The sequence below is a fragment of the Nyctibius grandis genome, chromosome 6 (genome assembly GCF_013368605.1).
Source record: "Nyctibius grandis isolate bNycGra1 chromosome 6, bNycGra1.pri, whole genome shotgun sequence".
Lineage (NCBI taxonomy): Eukaryota > Metazoa > Chordata > Aves > Nyctibiiformes > Nyctibiidae > Nyctibius > Nyctibius grandis.
This window is the reverse complement of record NC_090663.1, coordinates 60,906,649-60,926,962: the sequence shown is the minus strand read 5'-3', so window position 1 is coordinate 60,926,962 and position 20,314 is coordinate 60,906,649. Positions and strand designations below refer to the sequence as shown.

Below are 20,314 nucleotides of genomic sequence, written 5' to 3'. Positions count from 1 at the left end.
TTCATTTCCAGCAATTATCATCACACTACCATTTCAAACTTATGAGAGGAGATTTGTATCACCCTGAGTTTTGTTCACATCACTCAGTCTGATTAATCAACTGCCAAATCCAGAAGTTAACAACTTCCATTTTCTTTAACTTCCAGCTTTATGTAAATCACAGTTTTGTCTTTATCTAACCTGATAAACAATTTCCATCCCTCTCACTTTACAAAGGAACTCGGAAACAAATAAAAAGTGCAGGCCCTGAAAGAAGAGCAGAGGAAAGAAACAAAAGCAAGTTACAACCGTGAGTATGGTGGAGAGCCAAGCCTTTTGGGAATACAGTCACGCAGCATCAAGGAAATACGATCAGTTATTGCTCTGCATGCTGATGACACTGCAGGTTCAGCTTTTGCATCACAGCCATCGGTCTATTAGCCTCCAACCCCTTCGCAAGAAATTGTATTACTGTTTCAAGCTGTGCAGGTAGAAGGAGCACGCCACCTGAAATACGGGACCATCTCACCCCTTGACGCTATATTTCTTGCATGATGATCCAGGGGGCGGAATAGAAGTGCTTCACTGCTCTGACCATGTGGACTTGGGTATAGCTGCTCATCTTGACAGGATGGGAAGAAGGCATAATAAAAATGAAATTACCAGATCTTTGTAATACGCATTACTTCATAATTTAAATAAATTAAAAAAAAATATATATATAAATATATATCTCAAGTGCTGACAAGAATTGCATTAACAAAGAGAACGTAGCAAACTTTGCATCATGTTCCTGGAACAAACAGAGTAAGAGGATAGTAAGTTACAGAAAACTGGCCTTACATTCTTTGCATAAAGACAACCTTTCCCAGCCACAGAAAGTTAACCTGCATATGCTTTAGATTGCTAGCAAAAAACCACAAGTTTTCAACTATCTGTATTTGTCTGTGAACATAGATCTTATTGAAGAGCAGGTACCAATTTTCTGATGAACACATTTTGAAAGAAGTATTAGTTCCGTTATTATCACTATAAATTAGAGAGCTGGCATAGGGTGTTTTCTTTCAAGTTGCTCAGCTTTTTTCTTAACTGGTTACAGCTGTAAACCTCAGATCAAAAAGCTAGAAGGGAAACACTAAAGCCGCTCAGGAGATTTGAATGCTGTGGGGAGAGCACATGGTTAGCTCTTGTGCAAAGTCACTGCAATTTAATTGCTGATGATAGCAACATAATAAAACAAGTATCAGCTAATCCTAAATTCTGAGTGACCTAAAGCGAGGTCTAGATTGCCACAGCAGCTGCTGTGCCACCGGAAAAGGACAAGCATCCATGCATCATCTCACAGTCTGGCTTCAACACTTCTGCTGTGAGGCTGGGTTCTTCTCTCGCGTTGGTCCCTGGAATACGGCTTGATCCACAAGGCCCATGAACAGATGAGATGTAAAGCCTGTTTATCAGTGCTTGTATTCAAAGAATGCCTTTCACCAAGAATCTGAGCATACTTTACAGCCCAGCACCATTCACACATCCACACATCCCAGAAATACTCTCATCTCTTCAGGGGAACTCCACCATTTCTTCTGCCAACACCATTACTTTCTGTTATTGCTAAGTATTACTCTAGAACAGAAATAAGAAAGACAGCCCATGGACTGAACAGGACAGGTGCTATATTAAGGTATAATAACATAGGTCACACTTATCCTGTGCGATTTTAATTTCCTCCCAGCAAAAGCAGACTCTTCATCCACTATGCACTTTCAGTTCTCATCCTAACATGGAATCAGCACATGGCAAGAACGCAACCCCGGATCCCAGGAACAGCTCAAGGGTCTCACCATAGGATAGAATAGATAAAGACTGTAGTCACCTGAACTGGAGTACATTTGGGACACCACAGTCAGCAGGCATCTCAGAAACCTTGTGCACATCTGCCACGGCAACTTTGCCACCAATACCATGCAAGAATATTTCATCAATACTGCCTAAAAGGCTTCCTTTAATCATTCATCACCACTTTTTTTTCCTTCCCTAGCATTTAGTGGAAAGTGAATAGTTTAGGTTCAAGACTGCAGCCTCCAGCAATTTGCACAGCATTCTTTTGCTATTGTTAAAGTAATTAGTACATAAAAAAACTGCTACGTACCATACAACAACTGTTAGTTCACTGCACTGTTTTCTAAAGAAGTTCCAGACTGACCAAAATGGGTGTAGAATAATAAAATCATAACAACCCATCCTTTAAAATGTCAGCCCAAAGTAAAGGGAAAAGGAGACAGGATAATTTGAGAGATGACAGAATAAATGAAACTTAAAACAAAACTGAAAAATCCAACATTCATATCCACATCAGTTCGGGAAGGATTAGTAAACCTGAAAATAGATACGTACCTATTTTTAAAGAAAATAATTCACTCTAAAATCAACATGTCAAAAGAAGGTTAGCAAACATCAGGGTACATTTTTGAACAACAACATCGTTCTAAATGTCACACTTCTCTACCATACTTCCTCAGCACTCTCAGAAAACGTATGAACTTTTTCTGTAGTCTGAGACAACTGGAAAAGAGAACAGTTTTATCAAGATATCTTTGTATGTGAATATGTCTTAGGCATCAAAATCTAATAAATCATGTATTACAGTTCTGTTTTATACTCTATGATCTTTATACCATTACATGTTTTGGAGATCATTTTTGGCAAAAAAAACACAACAAAACTATATTGATAATTCAGTAAGAGAACATGTCATGTTTCCAGCTCTTAAGTATGCACTACAGTTTATTGCTACCTAGCTAGTGCAGGATTAGAAACACAAGAACAAGAATGCATTAATGATTTTTTTTAATTAAACAAATATTATTTCACTATCCAATCCTGAAAATTGTGACTTTATGAAATACCAATCATAGAATGGTTTGGGTTGGAAGGGACCTTAAAGATCATCTAGTTCCAACCCCCCTGCCACAGGCAGGGACACCTTTCCACTAGACCAAGTTGCTCAGAGCCCCATCCAACCTGGCCTTGAACACTTCCAGGGAGGGGGCAGCCACAGCTTCTCTGGGCAACCTGTTCCAGTGTCTCACCACCCTCACAGTAAACAATTTCTTCCTAAAATCTAATCTAAATCTCCCCTCTTTCTTTAAACCATCACCCCTTGTCCTATCACTACATGCCCTTGTAAAAAGTCCCTCTCCACCTTTCCTATAGGCCCCCTTCAGGTACTGGAAGGCTGCTATGAGGTTTCCCCAGAGCCTTCTCTTCTCCAGGCTGAAGAGCCCCAACTCTCTCAGCCTCTCTTCACAGGAGAGGTGCTCCAGCCCTCTGATCATCTTCGTGGCCCTCCTCTGGACTCGTTCCAACAGCTCCACATCCTTCTTATGCTAGGGGCCCAGAGCTGAACGCAGTCCTCCAGGTGGGGTCTCATGAGAGCAGAGTAGAGGGGGAGAATCACCTCCCTCGACCTGCTGGCCATGCTGCATTTGATGCAGCCCAGGATATGGTTGGCCTTCTGGGCTGCAAGCGCACATTGCTGGCTCATGTTGAGCTTCTCATCAACCATCACCCCCAAGTCCTTCTCCTCAAGGCTGCTCTCAATCCATTCTCCACCCAGACTGTATTTGTGCTTGGGATTGCCCCGACCCACATGCAGGACCTTGCACTTGGCCTTGTTGAACTTCACGTGGTTCGCACGGGCCCAATTCTCAAGCCTGTCAAGGTCCCTCTGGATGGTATCCCTTCCCTCCTCACCACAGGATTTAAATAACTGATTCAGATTCAGGAGAGCATGTAAATACATACTTTACATTAATCTCATCGATTTCATCTGAATGAAAGCAATTTTTTCCCTGTGTTATCCCACTGCAGATTGTCATTCTCTTGACAAATGTCAGTCCTAATATCAGAATAGCCACAGTAACAGACCTGGTATATGAGTTCGTTGCCCCATAAACGCAGGTGACACATACAGCACTTGGCGGGGAGAGGGATCAACAACACTTTTGTGATTTCAAGAAGAAATTCTCTTTCTTGGACTTCACTTTCTTACCTTGGTTGCAGGTTTTTCCAGTGTATCCCGGGTGGCACTTACACTTGTTTGGCCCAATACATTCACCATGTTTGCATCCTGGCTGGCATATAGCTGCAAATAGAGGAATACTCATTATTCTTCCACTCCAGTCACAGCTGAGAGTGCTTCACTTTGAGACAAATGGCAATCACCTAACAAATAGTACCGTATATATTCCTCCCTTCAGCATCATTACATGCTTCAAATACCACAGTTCAAACATCAGGTGCACTTTCAAAAATAACCACCACCCCAACACATGTGGGAAGAGTGAGATACTCGTTAGTAGTCTATTTTTGTACAACACTACATTGTGCTGTTTCTAGGATATTAAAACCCTTTAATACTGAATCAGCAAGCAGGCACTGTGCCTTCACTTGCTCTCTCTATGTATGTACGTACTATGATCCATGACATGAAATTTGGTAAACCCGGAATACGCCCCCGCTATATAGAAAATGCGTACACCAGTATCATAGGCAACATACAAACAAGGCACTTGTCAGTCAAGTCAATGTCAGTCACTGACATGCAGTAGCACAGATCCCAGCATTCATCATTTTCCTCTGTGACTGTAGAGCAACACTACCCCCTTATTAAGCAATGTTTTGCCTAAATCTCTCCCTTTCGGGTGTTTGGATTCTGGCATGGGAATTACTTTTATTTTTTTTCTTTTGGAGGAAAAAAGGATTGGGTAAAAGCAAAAGCAACACTGATTGTAATGTGCTGCTTTATCGCTGCAAACATCCAAGTCACTTCCACTGAGAACATTTCAAGCATTTATTACCCGACCTGCTGTACAGATATAGTCTCAGAATGTGAAGTTATGGTCTATTCTGTTTCCAGAGGCAAATTTGCCAGATAATTTCTAATTCCCCAAATGGAGCATAAATACAGAACTCCAAGAAATAATGGTTAGGAAGCTGTTTTTTGGTACCTCTTTCAGTATAACACAAATCAAATTCATAAACTTTTAAAACTTCAATAATAAAACACGCATTGCTTTTGAAGAAATATAAGAATTCATGTATTTCTGCTGATGTAGGATTAGCTAACAGGAACATTTTCAGAGTGCAACGAATCCTGCACAACTCTGGAAACCATTTTACAGCTGAAAATTTCAAACACCATTTCCAAATCTTTTTTATTAGAAATGTCTTTCTATTACTAAACATGCTGTTTCAACCTACTGGAAGAGTAAAGTATGTACTATGCTCTAAAATGTTGGTTATTATTATATAACAAAATGCAGATGCAAAATTCTGGTGAGCTTACTTTTTAAGCAAGATGGACACAAATTAGACCAAAATCAGAGGGTGGCATAACTTGAATGCCCTGTAGTCAGGATTTATTATTTACCCTGGCTTTAAGTTCATTTTCTAAACTAACAGTATTGTTTGGAATTTGGAAAGTAGCTAACTAGATCCAGCTGCAATATTAATTAATCTGACAACAGGCTGTATCATAAAACTGGATGTATTAAGGATGTAATTTAACAGAAATCTGTCAGAAGGCACTCAAAAACATAGCTTGAATTCTAGCCAAGCTGTTCAACGGCTTTGAATTAAACAAAATTAAAACAGAAACAAGAGATTAGTTTTGGTTGTGGAAGAACTATGTAAATACATCTCTGATGTTCTAAAATCTTTTCCACAAGATTCAAAGCACCCAGAATCAGCAGTTCCCACAAACGCATCCACAGAAGCAACTGTTGGTGTAGAAGGAGTTTGCTCCAGTTTTAGGACTGCATTTGCCCTTTATTATCAGGGCATTTTTTTTGTTTAAACATTAGAGATATATATATGGCCAGTGATAACGCCTGAGAACTTAAAACCTTGTTTTAAATCTACAGCACTGCTCTTGATAGATCTTCCTAACACGATGGTGCAGTCTCTTTCCAAAAACTGTCTTAAGGAATATCTTAAAAGGCAACAGGGAAGGATGTTTCTAGTTAATGCAAGATTTTTTTTTTTTCCAGAAAGCACTGTCCAGAAACAAAGAAATGGGATTCAGATTCAGAAACACCTCTCAATTAAAGCATTAGGGAAAGGGGCTGCTTAGACTACTAAAAGGTCTGTTTCAAAAAGTACGCCCTTGAGTAATGGACAGATTTGACTGAAGAGCAACAGATACATAATGAAAAACTTCTAGAACGTTGTACTTGGAAACAATTGCTGCTTTTTTAATCATTATGGTCATAAATAGAAAAAAAAGATCTTTGTGTAAGAGCTCATTTACACACTGAGACTCTTATCTTCCTGACATCATAGACCCAAATCTAATTAGAGGTGATGGCGGCAAAATGAACACTAAGAAGGCCAGCTTCATGACTTTGAAGTCACTGGTGAAAAAGGAAAAGATGTGATCTAAACTACAGCAGAGAAACAGATGTTTTTGAAAGCTTCCATGAAATTTCAACTGCACTTTAGAGAAAATCCATATTGTGGCATGGGATACAGTTAGGCAATAATTATTCTTTAAAAAACACAAAGCACCATGGGATCAGCATGAAGTGTTACAGTTCAGTAGCTGAACCCATGGCAACTTTAGTTTATCTGACTTTTTTAAGAGTCTTGGTCCCTCCCTCAATTGCACAGATTGTAAATCAGCAGCAGCTCAGATAGAGAAAAAAAGATCTCACACTTGAAGATGAAAAGCCTTATAAAATTCAGTAATGAAATAAATGAGATTTTAATTTCATTTATAAATGAAAATGTTCCTCTAATTCAGAAGGTCAAATATGTTTGTATTAGGAACCAGATGTTTTGCTTAATTATCTCAGTTAACCAAGTAGGTAGATATCGTACTAGAACAAAAATTATGTATTAGCATTTGTTTAAAACAAATAATATACAACGGTCTACAGATATGAAATGTGTAACATAGGCCATGTTATTAAATCAAGCAATGGGATCTATGGGATCTTCAAGAGGTCATCTAGTCCAATATATAGTCAACAAACTTAGCTCCATACTATGCAGTATTTAATGTCTCATATGACATACAGGTGGGTAACTCCTGATCTAGTTTACCTCCTAGTCTCAAGGTATAATTAAGAAATGCTCTTAAATCACATGACAGATATCGCTCTTTTCTTTTTAAAAGTCTCAGTTAAAGGAGATCTCAGCCCCTCAGCATTCTACAGCTCAAGAATCTCTACTACCACAAGGAAAGTTTCCTAATGATTAGCAGACCACTATCCATAAAGTCAAAGTCATCATAAAATGCTTTTTTTTGCACATTAAACAGGTATTTGGAAACCTATGCTGCCAAACACTGTACGTGAAGAAATCCTGTTTATTAGAGTACATTCTGTGCACATTGGCTGCTTAAGTATTTATGCGTCTTATTTATACACAGCTGCGGAAATTCACTACAGTGTTACAATCGAAGAATTTCTATGCACTTAGCCAACACCACAGATAAACCCCACAGCATTGCCTATCAGGAATCAAGCCACCCTCACCAAGCAATTTGTATATCCTCCCATTAACTTGAATGGGGCTTTGCACAGTCCTCAGTACTTAAGAAGCAGGTGGTGTTCAGCCAAGTCTGCAGACCTAGCTGGGGTTCCACTGGTGACATCTCCATGCCCTTCCCACCGACCTCTGCCAGAGTCCCCAGGCCCAGAGAGGTGGGCTGGCTCAGGCTCTGCCATCCCCGGCCTGCAAATACTCCCTTCTCCAAAGGAGGAGATGCCCCTGCATGGCAGCAGATACACTTACTGACTCCCGAAGGGTTCTGTTTGAACATGGGCAACGAGATCCAGGTATACAAATACACTTGAGCCTGACTTTCAGCATTTCTTTGAATGGCAGGCAATTATTTCAGCTGTTCGGTATGAGTCCAGGCCATACACTATGTATGCTGATGAAACTGGGTTTTTTCTTTGAATTTTCCACTCTACTTATTTTCTTGCAAAATTCCAGATAGAACAGAGTATTTCAGTTGCTCTGCTAACACACAAACACATAAAGTTTATCCATTTTTTTAACACAATTAGACTTATAAGTAGTGGGGAAAAAGTCTCCCAACTAATATTCTTTGCATCTTGACAATTAAAAACCAACCACAACAAACAATCATTTCCCTCCGATCAACTCACATTTACAATGACTGAAATAAGCCACGTCCATGGTCTTCAGTCTGCTACGTAACACTCAGTTCCCTACTAGGCAAGAGTTACACCAGGCTGAGAAAGTCGCTCTCTTACACGCTTGGGGCAATGAACTCCAGAAGATAAGAGGCTGAAAATGTTGCCAAAAAGAATCAAAAGCTTTCTACTCTTTATAATAGTAATTGTTCTAAACAAAAGTTAAAAGTACACTTGTATAGACAAGTGCCACTAAAAACAAGATTGTTAATTTATCGTTGAATCAACATCAACAAAGACCTACCATTTCTCTACGGATTCGTCTCTGAAAGCATTTAAACTGGCACTCCCATCGGATAACAATGCAGACTGAGACAGAAAGAAATCCTAAGCATGGCTATTTTCATCTTTACTCAACTGCTGCTTATAGGCCATAGAATAAACTACAACTACAACTAAACTTTCCATTTCATTTTGTTGCCCAACTCATTCAAGAGATATCAGCAAATAAACTCTGGTCTCATGATTATTCATTTCAGTTTGATGATTTAAAATTCTTTTTTTTTTTGAGCCAGATGTGAAGACTTGCTCTGTCTCCGTTCCCACTGACTTCAATGGAGTCAAGGAGGTATCCTAAAGCCTTTTATTTGGCCATAAATCTAACGGAGTACCTATTTTAAAGGTTGGCAAGAACTATCTTTTCCTCCAAAATAAGATGATAAATACCACATTTTAAGTCTCAACCTTCAGGCCAAATTAAACTTCCTGTAAAAACACAAGGAACTGAAACATGAATGACTGGTTCGGGTTTAGGGTTGGGGTTTTTTTTTCAAGTGTGGAAGAGAGGAAGAAAGAATTTCTGGTGAAATGCACATGCTGTTAGCATGTGTTATGCTTGCGTAAAAGGCAGAAGCCACCAATCTTCCCAGCCACTACTAGCTGCTGGTGGTGTCTGAGCATGACTCAATCATTCTGAATTAGTATTTTTTAATTGTTGCATAAATACAATAAATGAAAAACACATTCAATCAATTCATTATGGGTCTATAATGTTGGGGTTTTAAAATTTCATCTGTGTTTTCTTCCTGCACACAGTTCCCTCAGAACTGCTTAGGAAGGTCCGCTCAACTTTTGCCAGTTCCTCTGCACTAAGCTGCCCACTTTTTGGGGGCATGGGTGACTACCACATGCTGTCCCCTCTATTCCTTCTCATCTAGAATTTTAACATTAATGATTTATTTCTTGATTACCAAACACTGTTTGGTGGAGTCCTAACCAGATGGTTGCAGCGCCTGTTTCCTACCTGCCTAACTCCTCCTCTTCATTTGTGGCCAACGATGGAAAACCCTGAGCTTTCTTAGTGGAGTATCTCTACCAATTTAACTCTTCTTTGATTTTCCAACATTCCTGAAGTCTTTCATCAAAACAGCCTTGAGTATAATTCTGTGTATAATTCTTACATTCTTTTTCTCTGCTTTGTCTCTTAATTTCTGTTCCTTAATAGTTATTCCCTGCATTTTCTTTCTTGCATGATGCCTACAAGGTTTCATTGACAGAAGTTGCCCTCAAAGTCTTTTATTGCTCTTTCTGCATCCCTCCACTCAAATCTGCTTCAAAATGCTAGACTGCAGATGTCCAAACTGTCCTTGAACTTCTGTTTTCACCTCTTTGAAGTCAAAAATATACTAAGAATACCTGCACCTGAAACAAACTATGCCGACCACCTGCCTGAACGGCCTTGCTTCTGCCCTCTCTTCCCAAGTAACATATAGCCCCGTATTTATTCTGACTCTAAATCCCAGCTCCTGAAAATTCAGTTTGCCCAAACACAGAAAGTAATTTGTGTGTCAGCCCAGAGATGATTACATACTCTTCAGCTTCACAAACCTTCATTGGCCCCTCTTACACTGCTGAACGCAGAACTGACTTCCAATCTTAAGATGGCTAATTGCATTCCCCCTGTGCCAACTTTATAACAAGACTTGCACGTTGGTGAAACAAGCTTTCCCCTCTGTTTCCTCCTTCACCTGAAACCAGCTCCCTTTTTCCTGTGGTGCTAACAGACCACAACCTCAAGGTCTATTCTTCTCTTCCTCAGAGCCAGCTTCAGCTCACGTCTGTCTCTTTCTATTTACTTTTTGCAATTCTTTGCAAATTATGCAACTGCATAAACACACACTCAGGAAAATAAGTCTGCCTTATTCACAGTAATTTTGATCCCAAAGGTATGAGGTAATTTGTAAAATAAATCACTGCAGCTCTTTCAGAGTTACATATTTCTTTTTTGTTCAACTACATACAACTGCAGGAGAATGCATAAAGCTTAACCTACCACACAGTTACCAGTAGGTGGTAAAAACATGTCATACTCGTAACTCACATTTCAGAATTACTTCTGAAAAAATAACTTTGCTTCCCAAACAAGTTTACTAGCACTCACAACATAGATTTCTGCAGAGCTTAACAAGCCTGACTAGGGCAACTGATTATTAATTTTCAGATAATTTCATATGCAAAACATTCCTTACTCTATTTTTTGAAAGATAATAAATGTCCTCGACCAACTTCTGTGACTAGAGACTGATAATATAATCAGATAAAATGGTAGTATCTAATGCGTGAATATTTTGTCACAAATTACTTGCACTTATTTGTAACATTCATGGTAACAAATGCTGTAAAAAGGCATGCTTAAGCTTCCATCTAAAACATACAGTTCCATTAAGTAAGTGGCTCCTGATTTTTCATGCACAACTACTACATTTGCCTGGGTAAATCAGTTACTCATTTTGCACATATGATTCTGGTAACAGCACATTAACGTGACAAACTGCAACCAGTGTGGGCTGCTCATTGCAGTGAATGCTTTGCTTGCCTACGACTGCTGCCAAATGTGTTTCTAAACTGCATACACAAATCCAGGCCCTGCTTCATTAATGCCTTGCTATTCAGAACAGCACTTAAAAGCGTGCGTAACTTAAGCACGGGTAACACCGAAATCAACAGGATTTAATGAAGCCAGTGAAAGTTAACCTAATGCTTAGGCACTTAAATACTCTTTTTAAAAATCAGTGAAAATTTGATCTTATACAATGCAAAATTAGAAAGGTAAGAAATATTTCATGTTTTGCCAATCTTTTCATGTTTGCATTTCAAGTGCCTCATGATAATTGCTTAAAGAACGCTGCTTTATCATCTCAAACGCCTGTTTGTTACCTGACTCTTTCTGTGTGTCTACCGAATGTGTGGTGACAGAAAACAAACCGGGCCCTATTGCTATTTTGTTTATTAGAACGTGACACCCATTGGCTGCAGCGGAGATACTTCTGTATCACAGTGACAAAGCTGACTTCCAGGGACAGAGGAAGAGCTTAAGGCTTTGCTCCCCTTTCTAAAGACTACTCCTCCTGCCACAGGGATAAGTAAACAAGACATATCAGTTCCTAAGCAGCAGCAGAGTACAGCCCTGGGTACCGTTGTAAACTAGTGTTGATTTCATTTTCTCTTAACATGCCAGGTTGTACGCTGCTGTAGAGCAGGGGCTGTAAAGCTTCCCTGTTGTGGGAACGACAGCTTGTAGCGGAGGTGCAAAGCAGGCAGCGGAGGGCAATAAGTGCTTCAGCCATCCCAAACTAACCTCCCACTGCACAGGATTCAACACTCCGGAAGCAAAATCAGGCCTCCTAAGTCCGACAGCTTGTAAATATGATGCTGGGAGTATAAACAATTTGCAGGAAGGAAAAAATATAGCCAGGGGCTTGAGGGTAAAATAAAGAAAAAGAGGGAAAAGTACAATAGTCTAGAAAATACGTATCTAATCGGATAGGTGACTGGGACAAAACAGCCCTGTTAATTTCCTTCCCCCCGCCCCATCTTCCCCAAATCAAATGTTTAAAAAAGGAAAGAAATAAAAGAGCATCTACATCTTCTTGTCACATATTACAGTTTTCATGTAAACTTATGACTTAGAGGCTATAACTCCACGTCATAACCTTGCCAAAATTATTTCAAGAAATATGTTCATCTAACCTTTGGGCTGGCACCTTAGGCTGGCTATTCTCTGCCTTAAGACGTAGAAAGCTGCAAAACAAATATCCAAAAAAAGAAATTCCAGCTTTTTTTTTTCTGTAAGGAGGATGGACTTGGCTGGGGTTTTTATCAACTTGTTACATTCCTGGAGACTTACACACATTCAACATTCAGAGCTTTTCTGAAATAAAAAAAATTCTGATACACATTTAAAAATGGAAATACCTTACATCAGTATTTCATTATGAGATTTAACAAACATTCTCATACATAAGAATAATTAAATATAATGACGTGATGCTATTCTTATTCAATCAATGAAGGAGCTACACTTTGTCATGTTTCATATAGTACATAGTTGTAAAAATTCTCGTGTTTCATGGTTTAGGTTCGATGTTTCCATCAACAGAACATAAATGCTTTTCTTAAAGAGACAGTATCCTTTCCTTTAAATATAGGTATATATTTTCAATGCTGCGCCTCCACAGAGCAAACATAAAGGGTTAGCATCTGGATGCTAATTTCAGAGTAATTAAAATTACACCCATTTTTAAGTATCTGAACATCTGCAACCAATAAACATGCTGGCATATAAATTTACTGGTCATTTTTATAATGTTTCATTTTTGAATGTCATCTAAATTAAAACTAATGCTTAGAGACCTTTTCAGCTCTTACTACCATATGAAACTAGATATGCTACAAAAGTTAAAGAAGATGGAAACACAGATTTATGTTTCAGGCTTATTTTAAATCAATTTATTTGCCAATAAAATTAGTGTTAGCAGCACAGCTTGTTAGGCTACATAGCTTTATTATAAAAGACTGGGACTTCACTGCAACAGCAGCTCTTTGTATTTTAAGCAGTATGTGATCAACACTTGAGGGTTTGCTATGATTGCAACTTACATTGGTTTAAATCAGTTTTAACCAGAAAGTCCCTTAGTGTTTGTTACAGTGGAGGGAGGCTCACCAAGTTGTTGCTGGGCTTTGAGAGAAGCTCCAAATACAAATATACTTTAGTTGTAAATGGTCAAATCGTCTTACTGTTGAGATTTTCTTGGGAAAAACTGGACTGCAAAACTATTATTCTATGTATGAAGTGCAGAAGGGATGCAGTGGGGAAGTGGAAAAGGATACTGTATCTTTAACATAGTAACGTCATAACCACTTTAAAAGCATAAAGCTTCTAAACTGAAAAAAAAAACCCGTAACTGAATAAAAATAGCAAAACCTCATTTTTTCTTGCATGGCAGTTATTAAAGCAGTTTTGCAATTCTGTATAAAATGTCTTTTCATTGAAAAGTACCTAAGGATGCACAAAAATACTGGTCATTTTACAAGAAGCAGACATGCTGCATATCAATATTAATTAACATGGCCAACACAATGCATTAATACAGACTGTATTCTTGCAACCACAAATTCAGTAACCAAACTCTTATTGACTTTAATGAGGTTTCTGCTAGTGGGTCAGCCTCCTGGAAGCCAGTATTTTCATGGCTCATTATTGACAAAATCATGGTTTTATTTTTGTGCATCTTGGACTATACAGAATTGCCATGTCCACTGGAAGCATTGTTATGTGCAAGAAACAGAAGTCCTAAGCAGCTCATGGCCTCTTCTCCCATTGATGTATGAGATGATTTACACAGGTAAACTCCCATCAACATCATTGCTGGTTATACAAAAACTCCTTCAAGGCATCAATGAGAGCACAACCACCTCTTCCCCCCCTCCCACCACCTTGCATCTCTGTAAATAGATTGCACAGCACAGATACACAGTCTTTAAGATCATTAGGACAGGAGCAGCAGCATAGACAGTGTAAGTTTCCCCACAACTGTTTTAAGAAGGCAGCAGCATGCACAGCTTCCAGCAAAGCATTTGGTTATGCCTGCACCTATCAGCTTGTACAAGCTCCCCCTTCTCTCTTGCAGGTCGTCTTAAGAACCTCCTGAAATAATACGCTTTCTACTAGGTTTGACTAAATCCAAATGCTAACCTGACATCCTTCAATTAACATTTTTTAATGGTGCAATGCTAAGGAGAGGTGTAAACTGTGTCTTGACTTACACTTTTACTAATAGACTACTGTACTGTGTAGCTTCTTGATTGCTCTGTCCCTAAGCTTTTAAAGCTAATTGCCATGGTTTTAGTGTAAGGTGGTGGGAAACTACTTTGCTGACCTATTCTGGTTTTGCTCCCTAGGTATAACCAGATAATCAGATGCAGCTACAACAGATGGATGCTCTGAAAGAGCACACTCATCTTCACAACCTGTTCTCAAGACAGACTTTATAGACTTTGTTATCTTTTAAGGAGAATTCAACATTGAAATGAGTGAAGTAATCAAATAACATCACTACTTGTAAAATCCACAATTAGTGGGATTTTATTCCTGTGAAGCATCTTCTCTTGGTCGAACTTTCTGCCCACCAGGCAAAACCTCAGAGTACCTCTATTGACTCCAACAGTCATGCAGACTCATGCCAACAGAGGATCTGACAGTAGATCTGCATCCATTTATAGAAGCTGCAGGTCCAACCTTCTATTCTGCACACATGCAAACACAGCAAAAGGAACCATTTTTGCCATCACCTCTAGCAAAGGAGTTGTCCAAACTGTAATACTGAATGAGAAATCAAGTGTTCTTTTATTGTTTTTCTTAAAAAAAAAATCTTCCTGAACCTTTTAAATCTATGTTAAAGTCTCTTTCTGCAGCTCCTGACTGTTAAACTTCAGCTGAACTTTTCAAGCAAAAGGCAGCCTACATCTTTAGTGTACCTTGACTACATATAACTAGCATACAAATCAATTACAAACAGACACGCAGCCAAGTACAAAGCAGGTGTAATTTGTTCATGAAAGGCACACACATGTGGAAACCATTTTTATAGCTTTTGAAAGAACTGCAGAGGTATTTGTAAGCCAGCTAAAAGCAAGGCAGGTAGACCATTAGTTCTAAGAATAACTTCCAAGGAACCAAGATGGATTACTGGCAAAAATGTCCACAAAGAACTAACACGTTTCAAATAACCCCTAGCATGGCCTGTTGGAAACTGAAGGGAAGAACTTCCACTTTCATACTGAGGAATAAAAAGCATCACGCTACTTCTCACATAAGTCTCTGCATGAAATGAGTGCATCTCTTATCCCCTATTTTAGTTTTTTGATAGGCTAACCAGGTTCCAGAGCTCAGTATGTGAGTATATATTCACAGCTGATTTCTGTACACCAGATTATCAGCAAGGGTCAGTCAGCAGCGGTTCCAAGGACTTTGCTACTGCTTGGCCTACCTCTGACCTAGCAGAGACACCTGGACAACAAGGCCCAGATTATCCTTTCCTTGAGAAACACTCAGGAAGACAGCCATCCCTGCAGAATACTGTCACAGGCATCTTATTAGGGGGATGAGATGACAGGCTTCAGCAGGTCTCCTAGACTGCAGTAGCTAGAATACAGGAATGGACACGACTGTTTTCTATTCTGCAGTTGACATTTCTCATCCAGCTCAAAGAACTGAGCTCCAGCGTTACCACTGCTGGAAATTCTCTTCCTCCAGGTACTCTGAACCATGAAAATTAATGCTGAGTAACACATTAAAAAAAAAAAAAAAAAGTTGAATCAACTTCCTAAGGCAAATTTTTTCTGCTGGCACACAGAAAATTGCATTTGTGCAAGACATGTGCAATGATAAATGCCCGACTTGGTTTTTCCCTGTATACTTTAAAACCCATTTAGTGGGTTCTGGGTCAGGACAACACACTCAGTACCACAGATGCAAAAGGAGTTTATTAATAAAAAATGTACTGTTGATACCTGCTCTCACCAAAAACGCTCTGTCACAGGAAGTCAAAACCCTCTACTCTGAGAGAAGAAATTTCTTTCTAGTCGCACTTTTTCTCTGGGTTATAGTTTTGCTGTGTGCACAACAATAACACGTAAAAATGTACGACAACACTTCTACTTTTACACGTCTCATCAGGTACTTTATCAACATTGCATTTATCACAGAAGTAGGCTTTTGTGTGATTACTCCCACTTACAGCTATTACTCCCACTACTACTTCTTAACGTGCAAGTAAGTCCCACAGGCTGTGCAACAATATGGGATTTTTGAACTAATTTCAACTGGGATATTTAACACCTAACTTTAAAGCACTGATGCTGGGAGTCCATCAGTGTAAAGGATCAGCTCCTCCGATGATGAGGTTACTTCACATGACCTAAGAGTTGTTGCTTAAACAACATTGCTGCTGCTTCCAAATTAGCCTTTCTACACACCAGGTTTAACTAATAAACCCGGTTTATATACTAGATCAAAACATCAGAAAGGCTACGTAGTTACGTTAGTGATGGAACATATCCACCATTCTAAATCTAGATTAGGCCACTAAATAAGTGTGGATGGATTTTCAATTTACAAGGACTTGGAAATGCCAATGAATTTATGAGAGTTATGTTTGTTCAGCCCCTTTGAAAACAGGGCTATATTTGTATCAGTCTCAAAATGATCTAGTTGACTAAACATAGATCTCACTTTGGTGTTCACAACCTGCAAGGAAGAAAAAAATAAAAAATCCAACCTTTTTCAAAGCTTTTGATTATTTCAGTTGGAGGGACACCTTCTAAGTGCATTTGCTGGAATCAGAAAGAGCATTTGGGTTACAACTGACACTGACAGCCGTTGGAAGCAAGTTTACAGACAGATCAGACTGACATGCACTTCCTTACACGTACAAGTCTTGATTGGTATAATTTATTAACGGCAGACAGACGATGTTGTAAAGGAAGAGGGTAAATTAAAGGAGGGGCCTGATTTCAACTTCTTCCTACACGTTTATAAGAGTGAAAAAGACAGCTGAGTTAGGCTGACTGGCGTTACTAAGCAGCAGTAAGCACGATTACGCTCTATGTGCACTTTGTCACTCAAAGGGACATGAAAGGAATTATTCCACAATTCACAAAAGCAAGTTTACTAACACAGTTCAGTTACCATTTGCAACTGTATGGATGGATTATGGACGGAAGATCAGGAGCACTGAGTTATCAAGGCTTAATGAGTTACTTGTCATCCGTGTCACACTCCTACCCTGTTAGAGCTGACATATACAGGCTTAAATCTCTACCACAATTAAACCATTACCTTAAATCACACGGTTTGAACTAACACATTTTTTTCTCAACAGCCATGGGCAGAAGGCATGCCCACACGTTTGGTGGAGCAGCTCAGCTGGACAGCAGAAAATGTATCCAGGTATGTTAGCGATCACTTGCCCACGGTTCATCATGGTTCAGAGGTCTCCGTAAACTGGGACAACCCTGTCACATATCGAAGCCTCTGTTCTTGCTACACTCTGGCTCCAGCATGGCTCTCACCTTATAGCTGATGTCAGAAAGATAAATTCAGAGGTGATCAGTGCTTACACAGTAAACTATGCATGAGTAAGCAGGTGAGAGTCCAAAGGTGCTGTAGCACTTTCAGGTATGCCAAGGATGGCTCAAACTAGTTTGAGAAAAGCAGTTCAAGCTCACTAATGAAGAGCTCAGCATTATTGCCTGAATATTTGCAGCTTCTTTTCTGGACTCATTTGTAAATTGGGCCTCACTACTAATTTTTAAGCCTGACTCCATACTTGTTTTCATTGTGCAAATAGAATTTAATCTATAAACAGCAAAGTAAACGTACACCTAGTAGAGAAAACCTGATGTGTATTTATGCCACTTGTTTCAGGGAGAGGACTAAGAGGTTTGCCTTTCTCCATAGAGAAAGCAGGAAAAATAATTGTGTACTTGGCTTTTTGGAAATTTTTCAGTGATATCCCTTTGTACAGTAAAACACTCAAGTTTTCCTCTGAGGCCAGGAATGCTGCCTTCTGTGCCAGGTTAATCCTTCATACCAAATGCTACATTCCCAAGGTAGAGAGTTGACTACAGATTTTCTATTTGGCTACAAGCACTAGAAAGATTCACTTTCATTTAGTGTAATCTCCCACTCTGATATGACTGGAATTTTCACCAACCACAACTGGGGCAGATTTCCTTGCTTTATTTTGCTAAGAGTTTGCCTCCCATTTAAAAACTAGAAGGAGCTGCTAAGTTTTTAATAAGGTGTGCTGGTTTTGGCTGGGATAGAGTTAATTTTCTTCATAGTAGTTTGCATGGGGCTCTGTTTTGGATTTGTGCTGAAAACAGTGTTGATAACACAGGGATGTTTTCGTTATCGCTGAGCAGTGCTTACACAGAGTCAAGGCCTTTTCTGCTCCTCACACCACCCCACCAGCAAGTAGGCTGGGGGTGCGCAAGAAGTGGGGAGGGGACACAGCTGGGACAGCTGACCCCAACTGACCAAAGGGATATTCCATACCATGTGGCATCATGCTCAGCATATAAAGCCGGGGGAAGAAGGAGGAAGGGGAGGATGTTCGGAGTGATGGCATTTGTCTTCCCAAGTAACTATTACACGTGATGGAGCCCTGCTGTCCTGGAGATGGCTGAACACCCACCTGCCCATCGGAAGTAGTGAAGGAATTTATTGTTTTGCTTTGCTTGTGTGCATGGCTTTTGCTTTACCTATTAAACTGTCTCTCTCTCTACTCTTCCGATTCTCTCCCCCATCCCACAGCGGGGAGAAGTGAGCGAGCCGCTGCGTGGGGCTTAGTTGCTGGCTGGGGTTAAACCCAAACATAAGGTCTTCACTCAAATGTCTGAGACTATTCTGAACCAGCGACTCAAAAATTAACAGCACGCTGTATGTGAAAAAAATGGGAAAAAGTGCATTTAGACACCTAAGTGATAATTGTATTCTTTTGAAAGTCTGGTCTCAACTACTGGAGTTAGACTAAATTGGCTAAATGCAGTGGAAGGAGGTGAGAATTCACGCAGCTTTAGCCTTAAATAAAGAACATTTATGGTTTCCAAAAAAGCTGGCACTACAAATGACCTAACTGACAAAATTCAAAGAGAAAAATAAATAATACTTTCTGTCTGTTATTACTTTTGCCTAGTTTTCAACTTTTAGTCATGAATCTTTTGATAGTATCACTTTATGCTGTTCTTGTCTCCCAAGATCATAAAAGTGCAATCCCAAATCAGACTTGGTAATAGCAAGCAATTGACTTCCACCTAAACATGAGCTGGAATTTATGGTCACAACACAGGAGACAAGTTATCTAAGAAAAGGGCCACAGTGAGACCCTTTTAGTGTTTTGGGGTTTTTCGGTGTTGTTTTTGGTTTGTTTTGGTTTGTTTTTTTTTTAAACAATGCCGATTATTGATACTTGCCAGTTAACCCTTCGTAGCCTCAAACATTTAAATGCTCAATGATTTTCAAATAAAACTGCATTATGAAAGGCGGACATAGATTCTATCGTCTCTGGAGTAGCCTCTACTAACCTACTTCAGATTCTCCTTCCTTCTCTATGAACATTCATCCCAAGGAAAGGATTACTTTCCTAAAAATCAAAATGATTCATGGTATCGCCTGAGAGACATCAATCTGAGAACTTTGCATCAAAAAACAGGATCAGGGATGTTATTTTCCAGAAGTATTTTACATAGCTTTTTTGCCAGTCGTCTTATATACCTATTAAACATTGTGGGCTTTTAACACACTTGGTAAGGAAGAAGCCAGTCTTGCTGTTTACAGATTTGAACAAAACCTTTGCTGAGGGTCTACAGTTGGATTACCAATGCTATTTCTATCTTTTGCCTAATATTTGCTACCTACAGTCACTGACCTGCAGACTAAGCAACTTACAGTATTTAATACCTGTTTTACTTTAAAAATGGCTTTGCAGAAAACTATCTAGTTTGCAGACATTTGCATCTAAATAAAAAAATTGAGGACCAGTATTTATAGGTTCACTCCTGCAAAAACTTAGGGGATATCACTCATGTATGCACTGTTAAACACGTGAGTGAGCGTTCTCAGTATCAAAGGCTGTAATTTTAGCAAGCTGAGGTCTCTATGACACTCCTAACAATTCTAACTTCTACACAGTGCTAGCTGCCACCACAGAATACCTTTGAAGATGTAGTTAACGGTGAAGACTTATCTACTTGGTTATCCTGCAATTGTATCAAAGATTCTAGATAGATGTGAGAATCTCAGAGATGTTTCTCTTCACGTGTGACCCACT

The 20,314-nt window shown here is 39.3% G+C and overlaps 1 protein-coding gene across 4 annotated transcripts in view; it reads right to left on the bottom strand.

The window, feature by feature from the left end:
- Positions 1-20,314, bottom strand: part of NPNT (nephronectin) — a 55,458-nt gene that overhangs the window by 32,925 nt on the left and 2,219 nt on the right. For 2 of the 4 annotated variants that reach the window (XM_068403073.1, XM_068403075.1), the window contains exons 3-4: positions 4,028-4,120; positions 509-601 (exon numbers count right to left, since the gene is read on the bottom strand). In XM_068403073.1, coding sequence (XP_068259174.1) covers positions 509-601; positions 4,028-4,120 — 186 coding nt within the window. The remainder of the gene's footprint in view (positions 1-508; positions 602-4,027; positions 4,121-20,314) is intronic. The other 2 variants (XM_068403074.1, XM_068403076.1) reach the window with 1 other exon arrangement.